The sequence below is a fragment of the Ischnura elegans genome, chromosome 6 (genome assembly GCF_921293095.1).
Source record: "Ischnura elegans chromosome 6, ioIscEleg1.1, whole genome shotgun sequence".
In the NCBI taxonomy this organism is placed as follows: domain Eukaryota; kingdom Metazoa; phylum Arthropoda; class Insecta; order Odonata; family Coenagrionidae; genus Ischnura; species Ischnura elegans.
Genome location: NC_060251.1, coordinates 11904558 through 11926859, shown reverse-complemented (window position 1 = coordinate 11926859; position 22302 = coordinate 11904558). Strand labels below are relative to the sequence as shown.

General features: G+C 37.7%; 2 protein-coding genes across 2 annotated transcripts in view; both read right to left on the bottom strand.

Moving 5' to 3' along the window:
- Positions 1-22302, bottom strand: part of LOC124160453 (cuticle collagen 2-like) — a 146847-nt gene that overhangs the window by 51516 nt on the left and 73029 nt on the right. The gene's annotated exons all lie outside the window — the stretch shown is intronic.
- Positions 389-2524, bottom strand: LOC124160363 (E3 ubiquitin-protein ligase HERC2-like). The gene is made up of 6 exons (XM_046536203.1): positions 2242-2524; positions 1520-1694; positions 1447-1481; positions 1070-1204; positions 763-931; positions 389-545 (listed from the first exon to the last, which is right to left on the bottom strand). Exons 1-6 carry the CDS (start codon positions 2435-2437, stop codon positions 539-541), a joined length of 717 nt encoding a protein of 238 aa, XP_046392159.1. The 5' UTR covers positions 2438-2524; the 3' UTR covers positions 389-538.

Below are 22302 nucleotides of genomic sequence, written 5' to 3'. Positions count from 1 at the left end.
AAGCATAACCATTTAATACATGAGTTATGGTGATCAGATTTTATACTTCCTCAAAGAAGCATTGAATTCTCTCAGCACTTAGGAAACTACTTTGAAAATCAATACTACATGATTTCGTTTTAACTTTTTACACTGTTTTAAATTATGAGAGAGGCAATTCACAAGGCACATCAACTCCTGAGACAGGAAGCCACAATGAGCCACCTAACTTCCTCCATATTGGCATTCATTGCAACAAACTTCTCCCACATTTTGGAAAATTAATGTTTTTAAAAGCCTGATTATTTTCCAGATGTTTCTGATCAACTTTTACCACTTTTATTCAAGAAAGTAATAACCCAACTAAAATTAAAAATAATCTTATATTTAGAAGTTTCTTTTCCCTTTATAGGTGGCAACAGATTTTAGAAGACTCAAAGGTATGTCTGGAGAGCCGCAGACCATAGTCTCCAATTCATAGCCACTAAATAAGGATAACAGAGGCACTGGTACAACTCGTGCCATGCCTTCCCTAACAGCTGCAACTTGCTCATCAAATTCATGGTCTGAATAATGTTGAGTCGGGAAAGATCGAAAGAAAGACAACAAGAGAAATTAGATACCATTTGAGTCTGGTAAGAAAAATCAGGGAGATTATGACTATGGGTGGCTACTTCTTATCTATATTTCTGATAAATTATAGCTCATATATACCGTCACCATAAAAATGGAAAATATTTATGCCATACAACAGGGAAGAAACTTTACACAATAACAACTGACCTACAATGCAAAGCAAGCTTGACATATTCATGTCGATGACTAGGGGTGATTCTGCGATGGCGGGTAGACAAAGTAATCTCGTGGCCAGTGGATGATGGAGTTGAGAATGGCATTGCCAGACTTCTAAATGCTGCTTCATCGCCATCCATATCACGAATACACGTCAAACCTAAATAAAATGTAAAAATGTTTCATAATTTACAATATCTACATCTACCTTGACTTGCAAGTACATTTTCATTGTACCATTTCACTACTTTTAACCATCTTCAGAACCAAATTAACCATGAATGATGCTTAACCTTACCTGGAACATAATCACGATCAACTTCTGATAAGCCTGCAGGCGTCAAGGAGGGTCCTGCTAATTGCTTCCACACAGGTTCTGCTAAGTTTAGACTTAATGGGCTTCCAGTCCTTATAGCCACACCCATTAAGACTCCTAAAAGGATAATAACAAATAGCCATACGAGCAATGATAAAAGTCAAGAAAATAATACTATATAGTATCAGTAAATTTTATTATATCTTAACTAAAAATTATCATATATTGTTCCAAAAAACATTTTTTCCCAAATTATGTAGTGGGAAAGTAATGAACGATAAAAATGAGATCAGTTTTTCTCAATGGGAAAAGAAGACACCAGAGATCCAAACTTAGAAACCATACACTTAATAGCATACCTAAAAACCTGAACATTCTCATATGGAAGGGGCTTGTGCATTGAGAAGGAAACAAGCATCTGTTCCAATAGATGATGCATTGCCATTAGTCGCAGCTGCATTCACAGAGGTTGGGGGTGGAGTATAGTCATGGTCACCACGTGCATTGGGAGTACGTACCAGAAGTGTAACGGCTCCTTCTTGTAATTCCTCACACATATCTGCTATACTCTCACTGTACCCTCCTCCACAGTCATCAACACCTTCACCTGGGGGCACAACAGGCAAAATGTCACTTAAAACGTGGTTTTTCACATGAAATGTCAAAATAATGATACATATTTGTTTTAACAGAATGGTGATATAAATTCAGTGCAGCCAAGAAAATAATCATCATTTTGAAATTGTATAATACATTCTGTTCCCAAAACTTGGAAACAAAAGACATTTAAGTATTGTCCATTTTTGCAACTATTTCTTTTCCATTGATGATACAGAGGTCCCTATAATTTCATAAACCAATGACGTTAGTATGATTCCCCACAATAACTCTATGGAATTTTGTACAAGACCTAATTACAGTGGAATCATCATCTATCACTCTTCCAATGATTGCTTATCCATAATTTCTAGTACTAGGGATTTTAAAATTCCAGCCCTGTTTCACAGCATATTATATCGAAAGCCTGATGACATGTCATTAATATTTCATTAAAGTTAACCAACAGGCTAACTGTATAAAAAAATATTACATGTGATGTGACTGAAAATTAAAGAAGGTTGAGAATCAATTCTCATTTTTGGGAATATACATACCGACAAATTTTACTTTCCACACACGATGAGGGAGTAGAAGAGCATCTCTGCGGAACAAGAGCTCCATCTTTGATACCATTTGACCAAAAACTGAGCGGACACCATGAGGGTCAGCCAATCCTCCACTTGATCTTGACTTTTGAACTTGGATTCTATTCAGTTCAATCACAGAGCCATGCTGCCTGTCTCTCACCATTGTTGCTTGCACCACCTGGAATGAAATATCAAAGTTTAATTACATTCACATAATATTAAGCACAAAAATTTATTTACACCGCACACAACGGTGAGAAATATTGTGTAACATATTTGATTATATCTCAGCACATGTGGAAAAATATCTGCTTCCTTACGAGGTAATACAGCTATGAGGTTATGAACAAGCAAACTTTTGGTTGTAAGCACAAAAATTTATCACAATGCAATCAAAAAATGAAAATCATCAGAGATAGTCAAGATAAAGTTGCTTTTAGGCACCTCAGGCAGGCAATTGTTTTCTCACCATTTAAACATTTTGAGACCACAAATTCTTAAATCGATCATTTAAAATAAATAAGCACCGGGCCTAATGAGTCGTAGCCAAGCACTCACCTGAGTCAACAGTTAATTGCTGGGGTTATGGAGGTCAGGGAATATGAGTACAATTACATACCATATTTCTCTGAATATAGTCCACCCACTAATTTTAAAGATTAAGTTTTGGGGAAAAAAAAAGGTTTGAATATAGTCCACCATTACTTAAGAGGAGACTACATTCAGATAAATATGGTAATTGCCACTAAAAAGATCGCGGTCGGGTGAAGAAAACTCTCAATGACTCCGGGAAGCAATCTAAAATAACAGACTTTGCACATAAATAATAAAAAATTGTTTGGTTTGCATAAATTATAAACATTACAAAAAATGAAAGGGAATATTTGGATTACCCATGTTTTCTGATTATTAATTAGTGCCCACTATCTCCATCATTGGCCTGGATAATCGCGATTTTACTATCAGGCTATTTATAAATTTTTAAGTTTTTTTTTAATTTTTACTGGTGTTGTGTATTAACCTATGACCTCAATCCCACTGATAGCTGTATGTTTGTATAGCTCGGTTGTATTGTATTTTATTATATGTTAGTATTTTATGTTGTATTGTCTTGACCAAACTCATGGATGTATTATCCCAATGAAGTTAATAAATATTATTATTATTATTAAGTGCAAACATACAAATTCACCAAAAAAGTCCTGGCATTCTTTAGTATGCCAAAATAAAAACACCTAGACTTTACTTTTCTAAAAATTGTTTCCTTTGCAGTAGAAAGCAAAATGCCACGCAGTTTATCCATGTTCCCACAAAGGGGTCCTTCCCATTTTGTATCTCCAGATTTGTGATCATCTTCTGAGGTCTTTGCTCCACTGCCCTCACCTCCACTTTTCCTCCCACGTCCACTTGCAGGATCCATTGAGGCCCCTAGATTCACACCACTTCCCAAAGGAAACATGGCAACACTCGGACAGAAGAGATCAGAGAAATTGTGCAACAGGAGAAGGCGATTGCGAAGGATAGGAATTGGAATGTCCCTCAAGAGATCGTATTCTAGGGGTACACGAGCCGGTAGCCGGCCAGCATCAGAAACAGGTTTCCTTGTGCTCCACGCTAACGTGTGAGCTGATCCACACGCCACTCTCGTAACTCTTTTACCCTAAAAAGAAGACCGTTCCATCATTAAATCTTAATTTTCATTTTATATGGCAGAATATCTTAAAAAAAAAACAAAATGATCTGCTACAGTAAATTGAGACGATTGCAAATGTCAAGGATAAGGTAAATGAAACTAGTTCATACATTATTTTTATAACAGAGTGCAAAATGTTTTTAAAAATTATCATGATACTGCATGAGGTAAAGTAAGTGAAAAATAAATTCCTTCATTTAAATGAGATGGGAATGTTGCGCGTGAGAATAAGTCCTATTTATCAATAAGTGCTTATACATGAAAAATGTATTTTGCAATGACCTTACATTAACATAAAAATAAATTTTCATATGTTTGAAGCAACATGCTAACAGCTAAAAGCATACCCTTATTATTTTTATTATATTTTTATGAGAATGAATTTTTACTAAAAAAAGGCTTATGGAGAATTTTAAACACTTGGTTAAGACTCTTAAACAAAACATTACGAATGTACCTAGTAATATGAATACATATACTTAACTGCTTGTCTCTTCTTTGTATTGTATGACAATATCCTATGTTATACTTGCAAAAATATCAGGACATTAAACATTGTTATCATCATACAATTACAGCATGTTTACAAATCCCATTCATGGCACATAACTGCAGCACATTGTTGCTTTTGCTTTCAAGATCGACATTGAATTTCCTTTCGTAGAGGAAACTGCATAGCATATTAAAACCTGAACTATTCTCACATTTTCTCCCTCACCTCAAAATTGTGCCAGAAATAACCACAGTGCTATGAAATGTATGTGTTTGAGACTGATTGCAATTTGTTGTGGCTTTAATTTTTCATTCCAACGACAAGCTGAGCCCTGGTAATGAGTCCTCAAAATGAAAAATTTCTAGCACCAAATTTTCGATCTCGTAGCCTACCAATCACAGTAAACCTCTTGTTATGACAGCCAATCAGAATAGTTCCAATCAATGCTAAAAACACCTCCTAAGGAGATTAAAACATTTAATATTCAGCCTACATAATTTGAGTCAATTCTACCAATGAGTAGGGGAAGGTGTTGTACCTTGGAACAGATTTTGGTTTTTTAATCATTTTGATACTTTAAAGGAGAGGTCGGAGGTTCTGCCTGTTTCCATTCTTTGGTACCACTATTGTATATGTTTTCTAAATGCCATTCAGATAAATAATAAACAGATCCTTAATGCAATCATTTAATTTTGATATCAATGACATGTGTTCCAAGGTACAGTGACTTCTTGTACCTTGGAACATCTCATGTTGTACCTTGGAACATGGCTTGTATAAATCTGGCAAACGTATTAGCAGTCCATCTAATCTTTTAATATGAAAACATCTATACTCATACAAATACTAAGTGAACATTTAGCAAACGTTATGTCCTAATTCATTGAGTTTAATTCTGGTACATGAAAAAATCCTCTTTTTGAAATTTGCCTTGGAGAGTTAATACCACCTAAAATATCTTCCCATGGATATATTAAAATGTCTTCTTTCTCTGGCCATTTCCATGACTTTTTTGATTTTGTCATTGAGCTAATGGTTGCCCCATCATCATTAACATTGATTATTTTCCCAGGATACAATTCGTTATCATATGTAACTGCTACAAACTGCCCCACTGCACGAACAACACTTTTTAGAGGAAGAACATATTTCATGCTTTTTTCTCCCATACCCACTGCAATGGCATTTTCTTCGATTTTGTCTTCAGCATCTTGTTGTACACTCAAGTATTTCTTGCACACTCACTTCTTTATATGAAGAATCTTGACAAATCACCTGTTCGCACTCGTCCCCACTATCGTCTATTATCAACTTACGTTTAACGGGCTTTTTCTTCTTACTGATACCACTTGTTTTCTGTGCTGCAATTTCCTCCTTGTTGGGTGTGTCTGTTAGAATTCTAGATTTTCCTTTTGCTCTTCCTTTAGAAGTCCCCTTCCTAGGCAGCGCCTTTGGAAACGGTCTGATCATCACTGGTGAGATTGTAGGCTCTTCACTTGTTGAAGGTTTACTCACCAATTGCAGTGGCTCATGCCTTTCTCCTGGATTCAGTGCTGGATCGGGACGGTCTGAGACATACGAGGAAAGAAACTCATCTTCCTGAAAAATGTCCTCATTCAGTGGCGAGATGCCAGTAGCACTAAAACCACTCAGAATGTTGCTGGTAGTAAAAGCAAGAGGAAATGCTCTGCCCACCAATTGAGCAACATCATACACTGACACAGATTTCCCTGGGTTGGAGGACATCCAGTTATTCATTGCCCTATTATAATGCATCTTGAAAGAACCAAAAACTGTCCGATCTAGAGGCTGAAGTTTATGTGAAGTGTGTGGAGGAAATGTGATCATAATTATTCCTGAAGCTCGGGCCTTCTCAATAACTGGGATATTCACATGGCTATCATGGTTGTCAAGGAACATGAGAATTGGTTCCTCTTTTGAAGGCTTTGCATGTTGTATGAAATGATCTAAAAATTTCAAGAATAGACTCTCATTGGACCACCCGGATGGGTTAGCACCTCCTATGCTACCTACTGGAGCTCCAGTTAACATGAAATCCTTGAAATTTACTCTCGGAAACACAAACATAGGAGGAATGTGATTCCCAACAGCGTTAATTGCAGCAATCATGGTCACATTCTGTCCCCTTTCTCCAGAAGTCATACTTCCCAACTGTTTCATGCCTTTTGGAGCCACAATTTTCGGTGGTACGTGGACCGTTGATAGCCCTGTCTCATCCACATTGTAAATTTGATGTGCAGGAAATGGACCATGCTTTTCCAGAACAGTTTTAACATTTTTAAAGAATGCTTGTACATTGAATTTATTAAAGCTTGTTGATCGAGCAAGAGACGTTGCTTCAGGCTTCCGAAGTGCAACCGAAGCTTCATGTTTCTTCATAAAATTTCTCATCCATTCACCTCCGGCAGTTTGGTTTTCATCCCACTGTTGAGGATATTTAACTTTGTTTGCTTTAGCATACTGGTATGCAAGCTCCCGTATCTCCCATTTCGTTAACCCATAATGCAGAAGAGCTGCCTGCTTTATGTAGTCAAGCAGTTCCTCCTCCATTGTAATATTAAAAACTTGTTTTACTGCATTTGTTGCTTCATATTTATACACATCTGAACCTGACTGTTTATGAATTTCAATATGTCTGTGTAGTGTTCCCAATTTTACTGTAAAATCTGCACATGCTTGCCGCAATGACATTTCACCATTTATGACTGCCATAACTGCACATTCAATATTTTCTTTTACAACTGCTGATCGTTTCTTACCTTCTTTACTTCTAGGCATATTCTGGCCTAACCTAAAACAAAATAGATACTGGTATGTAGCTTCATCATAATTGTCTTTAGTAAGTAATTTACAAAAATGATTCATGTTAGTGTACCTTGGAACATGTTCCAAGGTACACTAACAATAGTGTTCAGAGGTACACCAACTACAACATTCATTTCCAAACACCGACTTCTTCATATAAATTACAACAATTAACATTAAAATAAGTAGTAATAGACACAGTTATACTTACAGTTTAAGAACAACTAGATGAAAATTCACTAACAATCGTGATGAAGATTCAGTCAATCGAAAATACTATCTCTGAATAATTACTTTTTCGCCACATAAAATTCAACTGGAGTTTACATCAAAACTTGTAAACATCAGGCAGCCATTTCAAAACAATTGAGCATCTACTGGAGGTAGCTTCACATAGTTCAAACCATTCCCACTAGATGCCATGGTAAGTACTAAATATCTTCAATGTTCCAAGGTACAAGTGTTCCAAGGTACAACACCTTCCCCTATAAATGTTTACGTCGCCTTTAAAGAAATCACGGGAAGGCTAAAAAAGAAATTTAAAAATTTGCATACACTAAGAAAAAGGCATCATAAATACTTAGTGAGAAGCGACAAGCAACGTGGCTGTGGCCCACTGAAAATGACCATTTAGGAATAATAATAATAATAATTTTATTAATATTCGAAATACTGAGACCTCGTCAGAAATAAGTACTACAAAAATATGTAAAAGAAATCACATATAGTCAAATATATATAGGTTCCATCAAAATACAATGTCATCAGTACAATACTGGTCATTCTGGCTGTAATGGGTAGATGGTGAAATAGCCCTAATGCCTATAGACTTGGAAGGGAAGATTTGGTTTTCGTTAATCGACACTGGTTTAAGGATCAGAGGTTCTTATTTCCTGTGCTATAAAATGTAAACTTTAAAAAATGCAGTCAGAGCGGTCAGTTTTGGGGAGGGAGGCCTCCGGTTAGCAGGGTAAAAGAGAGGGACCAGCAAGGGTGAGGTTGTCAAGGAAAGAGTCCTGGATTTGCGACCCTTCGGAGGGTGTACCACACCCACCCTGGAAGTACCTGCTCCATGGCCCCACAAAATGCATTTTAACTTTTTCGCTGCGAGCGAGGAGAAAGTTTTCGAAGATTGAACAGCAGAGAAAGGGTAAAGGAAATTAATGTTTCCAACTTTTAGAGTAGTAATGACAAATTTTCGTATTGCTCGCAATATTTTTAGATCCGAGAACGCAGGTCAGGAGTCTACGGTCTATGAAGAGGCCTCTCAAGTGGCCAGAGAAGTGTACGAAGATTGAGACGTGCTTCTCTTCTGGTAATGCCCAAGAGCTGTGACAAAATGGATTTTGGATTGAGGCCGCTCTCGTCCCTCATCCCGTTGATTCTCCCCTCTCTTTCTTACCCAATATGCACATAAATTCAAACAAAGTGCATCTTTCTTCGTTATCCTAACTAATGCTTCAGTAGACCAGTGTGCAGTGCAGTGGTCAGTGGTCAGGAATTTGCTTCTCTTTTTTAAATGCATCAAATTAGCATAATCTGAGGTGACCTTTCCACCTTCGAATATTTGAGTGCATTTAAATATTGTAAAAATATTAAATGCAACTTAAATATGTGCACTTAAACAGAAGGAGGAAGTTTTGTAAAAATTCCAGGTTAAGCTGGAAAGAGATTCTTCACCTGCTAACCTTGAAGTAATCATAGGTTTGAATATCACATGGTGTTGTTTTTTCATTGTCACATATTGACATCACCTATGTCAAGTTCAATTTTTTTTGTCTAGAAAAGAACGATCAAATTACCAAGATCTCATTGGCATACATAAAGACTAATTATGATAAAAAGTATAAATAGACAATGCATATATTGCATATTGCTACAGTAGGAAATAGAATTAGTCGGTTAATCAGTGTTTAACCTTGCTTAATTAATGTACTTAGGATGGCTGAACTTTAACTGCCAGGGAAATTCATGGAAAAGAAGTAAATGTGAGCAACAGGATATTTGGTATCAAAATGTCACCATAGGCCAATGCCTATTTTGGCCGACCATTATGTCATCCTGGACTGTAGAGAATATAATTACCTCACGGAGGGAAGAAGCCTCCTGGATAAAAGGGGCATGGCGGAAGGATGGGCCCCTCTGGGTCATTTGGGCTGCTGCTGAAAAGGAAGTGAGCAATGAGTTTTATGCTTTAGCTAACTGAATGCCATTGTATCAGTTTCACAATAATGCTGTAAAAATCATTAATTTTTTTTATTTTTTTGCATGTGGCTATTTATTGCTGTAAATCTGTGACCATTAACAGTAATTATTTATGGAATCTGGAATTGATTAAATTTGTTCCAAAAATGCTTTGGTGAAAAATGTGAAGTGGGTAATCAAAAAGTCTTCCATATTATGTGTAGATGTGTTAATTGCGAACACTTGATAGATACCCTAGTGTAAACATTTTAACTCAAACTTTAGGTTAAAATTATTAGGAAATACTTTGTCTAGAAATTCATCATTAGGAATGAATCACAGATAAATACAGAAGTATATATCTATGGAATGGGTGCTATAGATGGGAATCACAAGTACTGATTATGTTCTGGGTATCTTATAGCAAGTGTTCTCATCACTGTTGCTGTATATCCAGTTGACTTTGCTTGTCCATAACTTAACATATGGTAACGTAAATGCTTCTTTGCCCTTGACTCCATCTTTCTATTTTTGAACCCTTAATGCCCCTTTCTCACATGTAGTACATGCATTACGTAAATATAGTACCTAACTCTTGCATTTCACACCATCTTCCATTTTTGCAATTGGAAGAACATTTGTATTCCTAAAATCCTCTGGCCAAGACCCATTCTCAAAGATCCAGAGTACTAGTTTGAAAAACATTCTGCTGCCACCCTGATTCTTCAGAAGCTTACCCTGGGTGACATGCAAGCTTGTTAACGTCTGCTTATTTCCCAGTCTTCATACTGTAAAGGGCTCTCCTGATATCATTGTTTATCATCCAAGTCCAAAATTATCCTTCTCCTCAACACCTCTGTTCAACATTTTCAGCCTCCTCCTGGGGTGGGGCAAATTCTGGGGAAAATCTTTCCAATTACGTACTTTGAATCTTGTGGGGCTCAGTTAGCATTCTTCCATCATTAGCCTTAATATTATTTGATTTGAGGTACCCTACTTGGATGGCCAATAGTGACAAAACCTTGACATATAGTGCACATACCTCTCCTTCCTTCTGAACATTTCCATTACATTATGTACTCTGCTTTTTCCATGATCCACCGTGTCCTATTATTTTCTGGATGTAATTGTTCATTTTTTTCCCCTAAATGTCTTTTCTCTCTGCTAACTCTCAACATCCTCCCACTTTATTAAGTCCTCTATATTTGATATTATTCACATAATTTTTTATACATGGGTTTTTATCACCAAACTGTCACCATATTCAATTAACATCTTGAATGCTTTGGTAATTCCACTTTCAATTTCACAACACACTTCTCTAAAGTCTACTTTTCTCCAATCTCTGGGATACTATACATATTTCATGAGTTCCTGAAATTCTCTCCTACTAGTTCACTCCAGAGCTACCACATTCCTTTTCTTCACCTTTTTGAATTACCAGGTCGGTTACAATAAACTCACATTTCATGTCATAAGCACTCGGTTTTGGGTTGAATCAACATCAACTTCAGGTAGCCAGCGTGAGCTTTTCATGATTAACCTATATTATAACTCGGGCTTATTTTTATGTCATCTATCTGATATGTTTGCATTTTTCATGGATATAGTCCATGAGATACTTCCTCATGAGATAATCACTTCCTCATGACGCTTGGAATATATTTGTAATCAGGGGCGGACCCAGGATTTTTTCTGGGTTTGGGGGGGGGGGGGGGCTTATTCCATTGGTCTGTCAGGAAAACAATCTTTTCATTCTTGAGATTAGAAAACAAGATACAACAGTCGCTGTAAGAAATATTTTCTTTATTTTAACACGAAAGCTATCAATGTGAAATTAATTGATTCAGGCCCATAATTGAACATTACATAATGAAAGTAATGTTATATGTATAAAAACGTTTGTCTATATTTTAGTGTTTAGGGGGGGCACCTGCCCCCTCCTAAATCCATCTATGTCAGTACTGGATAATTTGTCCCTCCTGCAAAATGATACTGCCTCCTCCCTTCTTTTGCTCCATTTTCAAGATCCTACTTCCCAAATTTCATTTCCGTCCCTCCCTTAAAACTTATGCATTGCAGTCCCCCATCTCTGCCAGATTTTTCCTACCCAGGATTTCTCAAATTTCTACCTTAAACTGTTTTAATTCTATGCTAAAAAGGTCAAAAAAAGGGTTGCTTATTTAAAAACAGTTAGTTAAACTATAATAATAGCTCTGAGGAAAATTGAAGATTATTTAATTATCTGTTAATTTTTTCCTACAGTATTTTCTCCAAGATTTACCATTTTTTAGAGAAAGCCATTCGAAACTTATCTAGAGCTTGTAACACCTAATTTTGAGTTGTTTGTTTCGGATTTTGGTGTGACGTGAAGCGGGCAATAGTAATCAGTAGAGGGGGAGTGAGAGGGGAGTTGGATTGTGATAGCTATGGCGGACGGGTGTTTCTTTGCTCCCGAGTTTGTATTATTTAAAGTGAAATAAAATATTTGTAAGTGAAGTGAACCAACAGAGGAAATAAAAAACGTTACAGGCTATACTCTCCAAAATATGCATGACTATGTCTCTTCATAACTGCATGCATAATATGAGTAAATTCTTCACAACTAATGAACCTTATCTGTTTCATGAAAAACTAAAAGGGTACGGGAAACAAGGCCATATGGCTAAGCTATGGGAACAACAATTTTTTAGTTTTATTTGACCTGGCTATTAACCACAACAAGGGGGATGGTTTTTATCTTGTTTTCTACCATCAGAATCAAGCTGCTTACCTTATCTATACCTTTCACAGCGACCCAGCTTCCCATTTAATACCCCATTTTCACTCCACAAGTCCATTAACCTGTACCTAACACTTTCCATCTTAATCTAGCGATTGGATCGTTGGGTTATTCTTCCTCATAGGATAATCCTTTAAAATTGCTGGTGCAGTAATGACTTGGCCCGGTTTTTCTATTTAGTTGGGCCCTTTTTGCTTCTATAGCATTAGGATGTTTTTTTCCGTCCCATCCCTTCCAACCCTATCCTACCCTAGAGCCCTCGTCGTGGTCCTATCGCAGTGGTGCCTCTTTCCTTTTTCCATCCTCTCCTCCCCCTCCCTGGGTGATTAGGCGTATCAGCGAGATTGCTGGGTCCTTGTGTATTGTACCCTCGAAAGGCTCCCCTTGAGCCCTCATTCTCTGACTTTCTATTCCACAAATCCATTTACCACTATCTAACACTCCAGTAATACTCACTATTACAACATTGAACCCTAAAGGAAAAGTGAAATAGATATTGCTTATTTTTATATTGATAGTGCATTTGAATTTTTAATCCCTTATATTTTCAATTATAATATCGAAGCTAATAGAAAATAGAATTTCAGAGAGTGATTTCAACAAACCTGCTGGGAGAGGAGGAGGTAGCATTGGAGGTGCCGGATGTTGTGGCGTTTCTTGTTCGGAGGGGTCCTGGTGGGTGGGGGCCTGCCCTCGGTGCCAGAGACTGCCTTAGGGAGGGGAACCGGGTGTTCTGGTTCTGAAATGAAAATGTCAATGTTCACACATGAGTGTGATTCTAATGCAGAGTAATAGCCAAAGAAACATCATCACTCATATCAACTAGGATTGATGGACACGTATGCAGCAGGACAATAACATACGTGCTATACATTCTGGAAAGCTGTTGGGCATGATTCCATTCTGGCAGTAATGACTCACTCCTGTCAAGAGACGGTGTACTTCTGCTTAATCCCTCAATTCAATCAGTAGTTCAGATAGTTAAATCGAGCATAAGGACAGAAATTTACTATAAGAATGTTTGCTTAAACTGTATGTTGCATTATTATTTGGTGTGTAAGGGTTAGCTGACAATATATGAACTTTGGATATGCAATTATTAATTGGTTGAATTTCCTCTATTTTTCATGGATTCTCTCTCTTGTAATGAATGTATTCAGTATAATACAAGTATTGGCGGAGGAAGGAAGCCACCCCTTTCCTATCAGTTCTTTCCACAGAAAATTGATTGATTGGATGTCAGGTATGCGCATCCTAGGCCCCCGGGTCTTCTTCCACCTTACAGGATGGCGTCTCAAGGACCCCTCCGTTTCATCCTCCAATTGCTCCTTCTCCTCCTTCTCCATCTTAGGGCAGCAGCAGCACCCTGGACCAAAGCAGAAAAGAATGTATATATATATAAAATTTGTCGATGCCAGGAAATTGAATGGATGAGTCGCATAGGGAGGTGGAATTTGTGGGGGTATGCCTCCCCACGCCCAAAACATAAAAACACAATTACTTTGCTAAATTAAAGATAGCAGAAAAATGAAAATTCATGAATTTACAAAAGAATTATTTCAAAAATTAAGTTTTTTAAAAAGAAAAGTGTTAAAACTAGTTTTAAATCCTCTACTAATTAAGTACTCTGTTTTCAAAATTAACCTTTCTGTTTTTATGCTCCCCTACCCGAACATATTTCCTGGATATCCCACTGGTCTGGATCACAAATCGTGCAGGGTTAAAATTGTTAGAAAGTGTTTTCAGCAGGGGCGCAGCTAGGAATCATGTCTCGGTTTGGGTTTTAGTTGCAATTAGACCATGTGTGTGTAGTATACCCGCCAGCATAAGCAGGAGATGTGGGGGCCCTCACCAAGAAAAATTTTAAGGCAAGTCCTTCAAAATGGTGAGTTTTATGGCTTTCTGTGGGATATTTTATTAATCCTTACACTCTTCCATAAATATATCTATCAAATTAACCAAATAGTTGAAACCTAAAAGTTTTTCTCATCTCTGGGGGGGGGGGGGGGGGATTTTAATCCCCCCAAAACCCACTCCTCGCTGCGCCACTGGTGTTCAGATCAAATGCATTCTGGTCCTCTGCTTCAGTTCGTTTAGCTACAAAGGCGTCTTCAAATCCCGCTGTGGAAATTCGTTGGCTGTAATTGCGGAAGCATCATATGCTAAGCCGTCCACAGCAGTCTCGTCTGGTTAAGTCCACAGATTTCCAGAGGGTGGATAGAAGCCTCCGTAGTTTGACTGGCCTTAGCAATCGACCAAAACTCGGGGGTTCCGGCTTCGAATCCCGGTCAAAGCGAATGAGTTTTTCTTCGAGGAATATTCGCATTATATGTGCATTGCGGGTGGCTACGTTTAATATTTTCCGTGGCTATTCCCGGTATTCTTATATTAGTAAAAATTAACTTCTTTTGAAAAATCGGGTAGAAGGCGGGACTGTTTGATCGTTCATATCACGAGAACCGATGATATAATGAAAATTCTCTTTGAGAGCTTGTAGGAAGGGAATAACGGAAGAATTAAGAAAGTACGTGTTTTAATATCAGCCGTTGGGAAGATTGAGCATAGACTTCTGTCAAACTAATCTCACGCCTGATGATTGATGATGTGTTTATAATGTTTTTATTCCCTCGGTTAACATAGCGCTGGAGAAAAAAAGTATTTTAAGACATTCAACCACTGCCTTTATGCTAATTTCTCTTTTAAAAAAACCGCGTCATGCATTAAAAATGAGCGGCAAAAATAAAATCAGGCTAATTCTATTTTCACATAACTGAATTATATGCCTCAAACGAGTAACGCTTTTTAATTTATCGCATCGCTCGTTGAGCACTGAATGACTTCCTTATAATCTTCTGAAATTCACTCTAACCTTCTTCCGGTTACCTTTAGAAATAATTCTCCGCTCCGGTTTCCATTTATTTAATTTTTTAAATTAACACCAAAATCTCGCAGCTTGTAACTCGCTAAAAACATTCCTCGTAGTCCCTAAAAAATTCTAAAAATATTATAACCGATGACCTGTTTGAGAACCTATAGTTCGCATAATTCCGTATCAATTTCTGTTTTATTCCAAATGAGTACGTAAAATAAGTCATTTCATGCTACAGCTCATAAATATTCTGAATAAATCCGCCTTTATACTCAATCAATTCTGAGCATATTTCGATCGAACTGTTAAAATTAACCATGAGCAATAAATTATATGTCATCGTGGCAGTATTTAAATCAAGCTCGAACGATCCACTTACCAAATAAATTTCCCATTGTTTTGATGAAAATTATAGGAAAAATCTTCTTAAGCGTTGCTCGTTCTCTCTGCTTCGTATTAAGGCTTCTTTTGTAAAGAGCTAGAATAACCATGGCAGCGCCAACAATGGACACATGTGATTGCACTTACCGCAGGCAATTCTCTGGCTATCCCTTCCCCATACCTTTAACCCTTATATGGATTTGCTGCGCCTTAGCGGCGCTCGTCGTTTTAAAAATGGTGTAAAAATTTTCAATTCGAATGAATCATTTTGAAATATTCAGTAGTCTGTTTTTTCTGCTTTCTTCGTCTACATATAAAATTTTTTTAGCATAGTATCGATAGGTTACATTTTATTGGCCTCTAATGGAAAAAGTTACGTCGTTGGATTATCGGCGCCGCTGCGGCGCTCAGTATTTCCTCGTCGCTACGTCGTTGACTGCACTCCCAATGTTAATTTCAAAGCACTTATAGTTCGTATGAAATGCTATAATATCTTTATAATCATACTATTTATATTTCTCAACATTATAAACAAAATGAAATTGTAAAACAAAAGGAAAATATTACCATACCAATTTTGCTTTCTATTTTAGCTAAGAATCAATATATTTGCCTCGTTATGATGTTCATTGACAAAACTTCATCTCTTTACGAGAATTATTCATAAAAACTCATGGCTAGTCAAAGTTGTTTTTTCATGGGCCTCCGACTTAGTTTTGCTTGGGCCGAGAATTTCCTCGTCGCTACGTCAGGGTCTGCACTCTCAACGCTAATGTCAAAGCAATTATGTTTCATATGAAATGCAATAATATATTTATAATCCTATTATTTAATTTTTTAAAACTTATAAACCAAGTGAAATTGTTTAACAAAAGGAAAATAATACAATACCAATTGTGCTTCCTCTTTTAGCTAAGAATCATTATGTTTGCTTCGTTATAATGTTCATTGGCAAAACTTCATCTTTTCGCAAGAATTATTCATAGAAACTCATGGCTAGCCAAGTTTATCTTGTTTTTCCGTGGCTTCCGACTTAGTTTTGCTTGGACACCTTCTCCGCTCCGCGCCCACGTACCTGCCGTGGTGAAAGTCACCTTTGGGTAAACCCTAGGGTGACTCTGTTTAGAATTACTCCAAGCCGCAATTCTAAGAAAACTTTAACACAATGCATTATCCGAATTCATAGAATAATGCTTCCTCACCGTTGTGTGAATATTTCTCGCTGAATGAGTAACTGTAACTTGCCAGGAGATTCAGAAGTTTCACCGACTACCGTGAAGACCACATCGCACAGTTATTGTTATATGTCTTGTACCTTTCATTCGAAAAAAAAATCCCTTTGCGTCTAAGATAGTCTATACAAAATTGCAAGCGTTTATATAGTTACTGATGACATGACAGTTTACCATTGGGGTGAAATCCAGATAACTACCCAACTAATTGTGTGATAGAAAATAATTTCTCTTTCCTGACGATGAGTTTAGACTTTACATGGTAAAAATCGTTTCATTATGAATAGGTGAAAAGACAATTTACCGTGAGGTGAAAATTTGTGAACATATTTCTCGTTTCTTTGTGTACTGAAATGCACAGATGTTTTATGCATTGGGGATGTTACTAACGTAAAGGGGTGAGTGAGGAGGAGAGAGGAGAAGGAATGCCAAGAGGTTGTTTTGAGGTGAAGTGGTGGTTGTGTGTCGACTGCCAAGGATCGGGGAATACCCAGATCGTTAGGACAGGTAGGAGTAGAAAATCCTTATCGCGAAAAAGGTTGGGAGTGCAAGGAGGCAATTAGATACAAAATAATGCTTTTTCTTCATCCTTGCAACGCTGCATGAGGGTCAGGGAACAAAAGCCTTGTCAAAACGCCCCGCGGTGGCCCTCCCTTCCTTCCAAGAAGGTCCAGCTCGGGTGGGTCATTAGGGTGGAGATAAGTTCAATCAAGTTTTGTGGGAGGGGGGAAGAAGGTGGTGAATGACGAATAAGGGAGCTTAGTGGGAAGGTATGGACAGTCTCAATGTTTGGGTCAGTGAAACGCTAAGAAAGGAAACGGAAAGAAAATGTAAGGGAAGTCCTTCTAAAGTGAGGGTATTTTTGTCACCCCAGAGCATTCTTTCATCGGTTTCTCACGCAGAGCTGGACGAAAAAAAGGCAGCTAATCCTTCTTCCCTACCACCAATAACACATACTTCCAAGAATTTTTTTTTTTTTGGATTTCCCACCAATCCAGGAGTAAAACCTAATCTAGAATCACTCCCACGCAAAACAGTTACCCGTCCATATCTAAGGAAACCTTTCCCTTGGGCTACACGCCCCCAGTGGGGTAATAGGGCTCCGTGGTAGGAAAAGAGTACCGACTCTTCTAGCTTCAACTCCAAAGAAGCGTAGGGTTCTTTGACACGTCGCTTGTCATCCCATATTATTTATATTTCAAAACCCATAAGACTTGATTTTTTTTAATGCAGGACATAAGCTCCCAGAATATTCGTAAGATTTGTCTTGATCGCCAGAATCTTGTAAAAATCACGAAAGTAACACTCGTCTCTTCTCACTTAACCTACAGCTGTTCCATTATTAACGTTTAATAACTTTTCCTTCTATATAAACTGCAAAGATATAACAAATGGGTGGACGCAGTGAAGCAAAATTATGTCATATGGGCATAAACGAATTTTATTCCGTCATCATTTTTAGTATTTAGATACATAAAATTATAAACAATATAATCATTAAAAAGCGGAGTTTGTTGAGCTCTGCATATTAGAAAAATATTTCAAACAACAATAACACATGAAATTAAAACTTTCACTCAAAAATAACAAACAAAGGGAACTGAAATAAAGAGCATTACGGCAAGAAATGGAAAAGAATGCAGCGTTCAAGATTTTTTGTTATAACTTCAACAATAAGGGTTTAAATCTAGCAAAACACGGTAAGAAATAAAGATAATAGATGTATTTACCATTATCAATTGGAAAACTTGTAAATTCTGGCTAACTTTGAAAGATAATAGCAAAAAATGACGCGGCGCCGCTGCGGCGCCGAGAATCCAACGACGTAACTAATTTTGTAAATCCATATGAGGGTTAATCATCATCAATCTACTCCGCCTTATCAGTATGGGTCATTCTACATAACTGCTACAAACCTTTGTACCTTTAGCTTCTTAATTTTCGATGAAAACTTTTGAAGGAGGATGTGGAATTTATCGAGTAATTATGCGATAAATTTGTACTTTCGTAGCTTCTTGGAATGGATATCATGGAAATTTAATATTGATGTGGGATAATTAGTAGCAGTAAAATTACCTCCTGCCATCCGAATATACATGTAAAATGTTTTATAAATACATTGGAACTAAATGATGAAAATACTAACTTCGCAATGAATTCGCAGTTTATTGCGTGAACAAAATAATGAGTACATTGGGTATAATTCTTACTCCTTGTTGAAATATTTTTTATGTAATAATAAATGAGTGTTTGGAATTGATCACGTGAATTACTAGCAGAGGGGTGGAGTATGGGACGGTCCGGTTAGGTAGGCAATGGCCTAGGCCCCCGATCATAAGGGACCCCAACAGCAGTCTAGTCCATCTTGAAGCCTATACGAATGGTGTAATAAAAAAAAGACTCGTGTTACTTGAATGAAAGATTTTTTTTGCTATTTGATATTTTAAGTTTTCATTCGTTGCTTTATTTACATCATACCCAGTTTAAAAATAATAGATATAAAAATAAAATAAAGGTGTGAGATGCAAAGGAGAGCCTGACATTCTTTTGAAAAGGTTATTCGTTAAGAATTTTTATATATTTAGTTTTCCTGTTAGTGTCATGGAAAATTCACGAATTATATAATAGAACAGTTATACATGATAAAATTTTATTAGCAATAGAAATATAATTTTTCATAGAATTTATTTATAAGAAATTTCTATTTTTTATTAACTTGTATCAGGTTTGTCGTGAGCCCAAAAGTCGTTGGAATCTATTTCCGTGAATGAAATATCCTAAATGTTTTCGGGAGAGGACCCTCATATGTTGGTCCTCTCCCGAAAAATTTTAGGCTCTACTCAAGTAAAATTTTTCCCTTGAAAGAGAGCTGATTTTGGGCTGAAACTCCACTGAATGTGTGGAAACTGCCTTGCCGGCCTCGGTGGCGGCGGGGTAAAGTCCTCGCCTGCCAAACATGAGGTCGTGGGTTCGAGTCCCGCCTGGGTAAGTTCCCCTTATCAAGGGCATGGTTGTTCGTGTACGTTTCATTGTTGAATTTGTTGAATACCCCGATTTAAAATGGGCAACGAGAGGTGTATTCGGAGGTTTGGGAATTAAATAAAATAAAAATAAAACAACCTTGTTACTGCATTGCACTGCCTTGTCCTCAACAAGAAAAAGAGCACTCAACTGAAACTCTGATGTCATTCTCCCCTGCAAGTCCATTGCATTTGAACTGCTTCTCCCTTGCTGCATGTGTGCTCCACTGATACTGAACTGGACAATAGCCTCACTTAATAACTCCACTGCATCTCTCTTGCCGAATGCCTTTACTGCCCTGCCACAGACCTGCTGCAGCATTTGGGTATCCCCTCTCCCTCATGAATTTCAACTGCTACTCCCTTGCTGCACGTGTGCTACCCTTCGTAAGATTTGCCAACGTACGGAACCTATCTACCGGACATATAAGCGACCCCGGTTTTCAGCGGCAATGTATTTTTTAAATTAGCTTTTGGCAACACGTATATCTTTTCCCGCGCGTAAAGCTGTCGGTTGCCGTTATTTCTCTTAAGTTGCTAGGAGCGAAAGACGAGTGGTGAGCGTGGGTTTTGGCATGCAAAGATTGATGGCATAAATATTTTCCCGGTACTTCGACGGTTGTTAACGGCAAGAATTAATCGAAATTAAGGTGAAGGAGAGAACGAGGTCGGTGTTGGTGACTGCAGTCATAATTGGAGGTAAGCGTTTTAACTTCTCTGATGGCATGTTTATTCCTTCCATGTTTAGCCATGAGAACGTTGACATTGAATTCGTGTTTTAATCCAGGCACGTTTAAGGATTTCAACTTCCTTCTTCGGGGGTCATGCAGCCAATAACGAATTCTTCTTTCAACGCGTTGGCGACTGCCGTCCACTTTTCCTGCCTCATGGATACCCCGGACGAGGAGGAGAATACACCGACCGGTCATCAATGCCGCGCCGTCCGTAAGTCATTCTGCGGAGGACCGGACTCGGTGAGCTCGAGCGGGCTTTCGAAGAAATAAGGAATGCGGGTGGGTTTCGCTATAGTGCAACGTATATTTACTGCTTATACTTATTAATTACTGCTGAGTGTTTTAGAATCTCGCGTGGTTTTTGTTTGGAGTTCACACATAGCCTAAGTAACGAGTCATCGCATCGTTTTTCATTGAACTATGATGCATGCTTCTCCAGTGATAATTTAAGTTTTGCTTTCTATAATTTGAATGCTTCACATTAATGCACCATATAACTAATAAGCCAAGTAAAGGAGAGTTTTTTTAATGTGCAATTTTGCTAATTTGATTTTGAGTTAAGCCGTTTGTACTCTCATCAGTCATGTTTCTTCTCTATTGCAGGAGCATCTAACTTACATGAATTCTTTCATTTGGAATATTTTTGTATGTGCTTTTAAGGGCCCCCGCGCACTGGCAACTTTAATCACCAGCAGCTAAACAATTTACTCACCCAAGAGTTGCTCGCTACCGCGCACTGGCGATTAAATAGTTGCCCCTCAGCTCAGTTTACAATCGATCTCGTGAAAGCAAGCTGTGCTGTTGCGCTCATTTTGAGACAGCGAAAAAATAAGCAAAGGAACAAAAGGTTTTGGGTACAGTATTTGTCCTTGTGGACTATCCTCTTTTTATAGTAATTTAGATAAACTATACTGTGTGTAAAATTGGTAGGAGAAGTTCATAGAACTTTCGTTTAATCTAAATTTTGTTGCCTTTAATGCCAATTCATTATCAAGTTACTTCAAAATGATCACAAATTCAATCACCTAAATATAATAGATATCTTAATCAAAGTAAATAAATCTGGTTTATATACGAGGCATGTTTTTAAAGTAAGTTCCGTTTTGACATAAAAAAAACAAGTAAATTTTTTTCAAAAATAATTTATTCACTTGAAAGGCCATACTTTACTCTACTTTTCTACATAATTCACATTACTATTGAGGCATTTATCGTATCTTGGGACCAGCTTTTGTATGCCATCGTCAAAGAAGCTTGCCGCCTGATTAGACAACCACTGCTTCACGGTCGTTTTCACTTCGTCATCATCGGAATGGCGCTGTCCAGCCATTAAGTGTGTGTTGCTGGCCGATGTTTTGACTTGCGGCGACAATCAATGCAACAGCGTACTCTGCGACTTGACAAAAACTGCGCCGCGCTATTCAAAACAAAAGGCGTGGCATGCTGAGTGCAGGTGTCGTTTTGCTCCACGATGATGCCCCTCCACACACTGCAAATCGAACACAAGACCTTATCACTTCCTTTGGCTGGGAACAATTAAACCACCCTCCTTACAGTCCCGATCTAGCGCCGTGCGACTACCATTTGTTTATGCTCTTGAAGAAGCATCTGGCGGGTCAGCGCCATTTCGATGATGACGAAGTGAAAACAACCGTGAAGCAGTGGTTGTCTAATCAGGCGGCAAGCTTCTATGACGATGGCGTACAAAAGCTGGTCCCAAGATACGATAAATGCCTCAATAGTAATGGGAATTACGTAGAAAAGTAAAGTATGGCCTTTCAAGTGAATAAATTATTTTTTTAAAAAATTTACTT

Bases quoted from the DNA above. Each gene is read 5' to 3' on its own strand.
- LOC124160363 (XM_046536203.1), bottom strand. From the start codon at position 2,437: ATGGTGAGAGACAGGCAGCATGGCTCTGTGATTGAACTGAATAGAATC. The intron at 1,695-2,241 runs GTATGTATATTC...TTGTGCCCCCAG, and splicing joins GTGGAAAGTAAAATTTGTCG to GTGAAGGTGTTGATGACTGT. The intron at 1,482-1,519 runs ATCTATTGGAAC...TTCTCAATGCAC, and splicing joins GCGACTAATGGCAATGCATC to AAGCCCCTTCCATATGAGAA.